The sequence below is a fragment of the Haliotis asinina genome, chromosome 13, assembly GCF_037392515.1.
Source record: "Haliotis asinina isolate JCU_RB_2024 chromosome 13, JCU_Hal_asi_v2, whole genome shotgun sequence".
NCBI classification, from domain to species: Eukaryota; Metazoa; Mollusca; class Gastropoda; order Lepetellida; family Haliotidae; genus Haliotis; species Haliotis asinina.
This window is the reverse complement of record NC_090292.1, coordinates 19,107,176-19,113,120: the sequence shown is the minus strand read 5'-3', so window position 1 is coordinate 19,113,120 and position 5,945 is coordinate 19,107,176. Positions and strand designations below refer to the sequence as shown.

Sequence of the window (5,945 nt, the reverse complement as noted above, 5' to 3'; positions counted from 1 at the left end):
ATTGATATTACATTGTTTTAAGGTGGATACTGTCCCCCTTATTAAGAAAACTTAACTATGGACATGGTCGGTCATAGTCAAAGGCCGTAACTCTATCCTGATTTCCTCGGCAAATAAAGGCCTCAACAAATGGCATAAGATTTCAGCACTTATTTTGAGAGTTTATACTTTCATTGTAAGAGAAATTAGTCTATATTTTCAAACAATGATATTGACTAATTAAAATATTTCACCTAGTTTCACATTGGAATAAATCTAATTGTTTCGTCTCCTCTTCCCCTTTAAGGAATTCAATATTGCTGAGAGCGGCGTTACAGAACACACAAACAGGCAAGTCCAGTGTGAAGCAAACGGTTATCTGTTAAGTAAAAAATATCATGTTTTTTTTCAGGATGAGGGCAAGAATGGGCATTACCTACCTGATTGTGCTGGCGGTTCTGCACATTGCCAGCACACAGATAGTGTCCACCCAGAACGGTCAGCTTCATGGACAGCGTGTGCCAGTGTTGGGCAAGCCCATTGACGTATTCTATGGAATCCCATATGCCAAGCCCCCTGTAGGTGATCTCCGCTTCAAACACCCACAGCCTTCAGATTCATGGGGACCGGAAGTTAGGGATGCACAAAAACCGACGCCATCTTGCATTCAAACCAAGGACACATTTGGATCTTCGGAGGCTTACAGACAGACGCCGGATGATTACAGTGAAGATTGTCTTCATCTTACAGTGTGGACACCATCAGCCACTCGTGGCAACCTGGCAGTGATGGTCTGGATCTATGGCGGTGGGTGGCATTTTGGATCTACAAGACTGCCACTATATGAAGGAAAGTACCTTGCAGCAGAGAATGACGTTATCATTGTTTCCATGAATTACAGATTAGGCCCTTTGGGATTCAGCTACCTTGGCCCAGATACCATCCCTGGCAACATGGGCCTGATGGATCAACGACTGGCCTTGCAGTGGGTGAAGGACAATATTGCCAGCTTTGGTGGAGATCCAACCCGGGTGACCATATTTGGAGAAAGTGCTGGAAGTGCCAGCGTAGGTCACCATTTGATTTCACCTCTGTCACGTGATTTGTTTCACAGAGCTATCATGCAAAGTGGAACTCAGGTTGCTACCTGGGCTTACACCTTCCCTAAAACAGCAAAACGAAAGATGAAGAGGTTCGCTGATCTCCTTGGATGTCCGTCATCTTTAACTGATGCAGACATGTATGACTGTCTGATGACAGCAGATGCACAAACTATGGCAGACCTTCAGTTTGCTTTGTTCGATGAAGGGCTGGCTTTCAAAGCAGTCGTAGATGGATATTTCCTTCCCGATGACCCCAAGAGTCTTCTGGCCACTGGTTCCGTCAAGCAGACCAGTGTATTGCATGGTTTTACTAAAGATGAGGCAACACTGTTTATGTCAGTAATATTGAGGCAGATGAGAAACACATCTTCGTTACCAGACACAATGGTTTTAAGTCGCCCAGAGTATGAAAAGCTTTTGGAATTTGATCTTGCAACTGGAGAACGAGTCGAAGAACCCCTTCGTCTGTTTTATGAAAGTGAGAAAACACCTCTCAAAAACACCGACTATTTTGATGTTGTAAAAAGAGTGAACTCCGATAAAGGATTGAAATGTCCCCATCTGGAGTTTGACAGATTGTATTCTCCTGCTAACCCTACTTTCGTGTACAGTTTTAATCACCGACTGTCAATTAGTCCATATCCACAGTGGATTGGTGCGTCCCACTGGTATGAGGTTGAGTTTGTGTTTGGTTTGGTACTTGACGAGTCCCTGGGGTGTACAGAAGAGGAGATGGAACTGAGCAGGACCATCATGATGTACTGGACCAACTTTGCCAAGTCAGGGTGAGTGGGTGAGTGAGTGAAATGGGTGAGTGAGTGAGAAATGTTGGATAACTTCCAACCAATCATTGCCATGTCTCTCAAATGGTTCCTCGTGGAATATTTTGAAATGTGGTCAGGACAGCCATAATGTCAAGCAACCATTGGGAGACATAAAACTGCATAAACGTAGACATTTAGAAGTTTTCATTTATCTTACAGCAACCCTAACGCCCCTGTCCCCGTCAAAGTGAACTGGCCAGCCTCTGACAACACTGATATCCCCTACATGACCCTTGACGTGGGCAGTAAATTAGCAGCAGGACATGGAGTAGTCCATCACGAATGTGCTTTCGTCAACAGGATTCTACCCATGATGTCTTCAGGTACTTAATGTTTGATGGAATTTGGGATATCAGATGGTTTTGTGATAACGTTTAAAATGGACTTCTTTGTGCCTGAAACAAAGAAAACTCTAAGTAGACCCATGGTTTGAACAGAAATAAGTTCTAAATATCTGGCTCAGGTTTCATGTGACATTACACATTCCACGAGGGGCAGTGGGGTAGCCTAGTGGTTAAAGCGTTCGCTCGTCACGCCGAAGACCCGGGTTCGATTCCCCCACATGGGTACAATGTGTGAAGCTCATTTCTGGTGTCCCCCGCCGTGATATCGCTAGAATATTGCTAAAAGCGGCGTAAAACCAAACTCACTCACTCACTCACTCACATTCCACGAGTATACTGTACACCCTTCTGTCGAAGTTCTGGGAACCTGACTAAACACTTCGAGACTTTACATATGAATATGAACTTATATCAATAGACAGATCATATGATGTGACAGGCACTTCAAGACAACTATATTTTCGACACTGGTACACCAGTGTTTAACTCTGTTTGTTTCAATCCGACCAACGCTACATAGATGACGTCCCGAACAACATTTACATTTTGTAACTATGTAACTATCATATCATAATGGTCTTCACAATGGATTTTGTGTTTATGATAGAGATCTGCCTCTACATTTAACCATGTAAAGGTTATGTTGAACCATAGTTTGACCTTTAACGCTAAATCAATACTGTCTGTGCTATAGCCTTAAAGAACGACCACAAGCACAAATAACTTCCGACACATCGATATATATAGTTATAACAAACACCCAAAAGCGAAGCCTATGTCGAATTCAATACAAGTCCCTTTCATCGTGTCTTGCCCCTTTGTCTGCTCCAAAGATCTTTCAGACATGTTCCTACCAATATACTCCTACAGACATGTGCATGCCAATATGTTCCTACAGACACGTGATCATATCAGTATACACCTACACACATGTGCATAACAATATACTCCCACAGACACGCATACCAATATGTGCCTACAGACACGTGCATACCAATATGTTCCTACAGACACGTGCATACCAATATGTTCCTACAGACACGTGCATACCAATATGTTCCTACAGACACGTGCATACCAATATGTTCCTACAGACACGTGCATACCAATATGTTCCTACAGACACGTGCATACCAATATGTTCCTACAGACACGTGCATATCAATGTGTTCCTACAGACATGTACATACCAATATGTTCCTACAGACACGCATACCAATATGTGCCTACAGACACGTGCATATCAATATGTGCCTACAGACATGTACATACCAATATGTTCCTACAGACACGTGCATATCAATATGTGCCTACAGACATGTACATACCAATATGTTCCTACAGACACGTGCATATCAATATGTGCCTACAGACATGTACATACCAATATGTTCCTACAGACACGTGCATATCAATATGTGCCTACAGACATGTACATACCAATATGTTCCTACAGACACGTGCATATCAATATGTTCCTACCGACATGTGCATGCCAATATGTTCCTACAGACACGTGCATATCAATATGTGCCTACAGACATGTACATACCAATATGTTCCTACAGACACGTGCATATCAATATGTTCCTACAGACATGTACATACCAATATGTTCCTACAGACACGTGCATACCAATATGTTCCTACCGACATGTGCATACCAATATGTTCCTACAGACACGCATACCAATATGTTCCTACAGACACGCATACCAATATGTTCCTACAGACACGTGCATACCAATATGTTCCTACAGACACGTGCATATCAATATGTTCCTACCGACATGTACATACCAATATTTTCCTACAGACCTGTTCATATCAATACACACCTACAGTCATGTGCATACCAACATGTTCCTACAGACCTGTTCATATCAATATACACCTACAGACATGTACATACTAACATGCCCCTACAGACCTGTTCATGCTACTATGTTCCTACAGTTAGGTACATGACAATATGTTTCTACAGTTAGGTACATACCAATATCTACCAACAGATATGTGCATACCAAAGTGTTTCCATGTGTATACCAATGTCTTACTACAGATATGAACATACGAGTATATACCAACATACATGAACATACCAATACGTTCTTACTGATATGTGCATACCAAGATGTTTCTACAGAGACGTGCATACCAATATCTTCTTACAGACATGTGCATACCCGTATGTTCCTACAGACAAGTGGATATAGATATGTGCATACCAATATAATCCTACCGATGTGTGCATACCAATATAATCCTACCGATATGTGCATACCAATATGTTCTTACAGGAATATCCAAACCAATACGTTCCTACAAAAATGTGGATAGGAAGATCTTCCTACAGATATAAGCATGAGACTGTTCCTATAGACACGTGCAATGAGCATGACAATATATTCCTACAGACATGAGCATGTCAATATGTTCCTACAGACGTGTGCAAAACATACATTCCTAAAGACGTATGCATACCTTGCTGTCATGCATACCTACCTGTCATGCATGGATATGTTTAAACTGGTAGTTTTCATAGTCCAAAAGCTCGTTGGGATGTATGTACCGGATTGTCAGGACCGTACAGGGTGATCATATAAGTAGAAAAATATAAATGTGTAATAGTTATTACTACCAATTTTCTTCTTATGGTGATTATGATTATGATCCAAGGTACAGTAGGTCTTCAGCAACACATGCTTGCCATAAAAGGCGACTATGCTTGTCGTAAGAGGCGACTAACGGGATCGGGTGGTCAGGCTCGCTGACTTGGTTGACACATGTCATTGGTTCCCAATTGCGCAGATTGAAGCTCATGTTTTTTACCATTGGATTGTCTGGTCCAGACTCGATTATTTACAGACCTCCGCCATATCGCTAGAATATTGTTGAGTGCTCACTCACTCACTCACTCACTCACTGATTATGATTATGATAATTCAAGATATTTAAACCCCAACAATTATCAAATTCGTTATATTACAGGGTACAGTGGCTGTCAATCCACTGTACTGAGTTGCCTCAGCTGTGAAGATCCGGGTTAGAATTGATCTTCAATTACCCATGCTTGTCGTGAGAGGAGACTAGCGGGATCGGGTGGTCAGGCACTTTTCATCGTATCTACTTGCATAGATCGATGTTCATGCTGTTGATTGCACTCTCTGGTCTTGAGCTGGAATTCTGGGTGCTTTTTTCAATTGGGAGATAACCGGGAACAAATGTCTTTTTGTCAAATGATGTGAAGTTGTGGCTCTTACTCTGAAAAGCTAGAAGGACAATAATAACTTAACTGTTGTGTTTCAGACCAACCGGAAGAGCCCCAGTACTGCACGTGAAGATGAAAACACAGCATCATAATAATCAGACTCAATTGAAATATGCACATGGAAAAAAGTATCGCAACACCTAATGTTATTCATAGTATCGATACGTTACCATTGACCATAGCACAGAAACATCCAAATGCCAGTTTAACGTACTGTCTTGATGATTTGTTGTTGTTATTCAGAAGTGAAAACATAGCAAACTGGCGGTTATATAGTGCTGATAACACTGATGAGTGACACTAGCATGTTGGATTGTTCATCAAGTAAGGGCTGCCACTCTGTATCGAGCATTTTATATTACAATCAATTACTTTCAAAACTAACGCAACTATGCCTACTGCTTGGCAAGCATTAGATGAGCCA

General features: G+C 41.7%; 1 protein-coding gene across 1 annotated transcript; it reads left to right on the top strand.

Annotated features, from left to right (window-relative positions):
* The first annotated feature begins 392 nt into the window (after positions 1-392).
* LOC137259388 (cholinesterase-like) lies at positions 393-5,591 on the top strand. Its single transcript, XM_067797056.1, has 3 exons — positions 393-1,867; positions 2,066-2,229; positions 5,560-5,591. Exons 1-3 carry the CDS (start codon positions 393-395, stop codon positions 5,589-5,591), a joined length of 1,671 nt encoding a protein of 556 aa, XP_067653157.1.
* The last annotated feature ends 354 nt before the right edge of the window (positions 5,592-5,945 follow it).

Bases quoted from the DNA above. Each gene is read 5' to 3' on its own strand.
- LOC137259388 (XM_067797056.1), top strand. From the start codon at position 393: ATGAGGGCAAGAATGGGCATTACCTACCTGATTGTGCTGGCGGTTCTG. The intron at 1,868-2,065 runs GTGAGTGGGTGA...TTTATCTTACAG, and splicing joins ACCAACTTTGCCAAGTCAGG to CAACCCTAACGCCCCTGTCC. The intron at 2,230-5,559 runs GTACTTAATGTT...GTTGTGTTTCAG, and splicing joins TCTACCCATGATGTCTTCAG to ACCAACCGGAAGAGCCCCAG.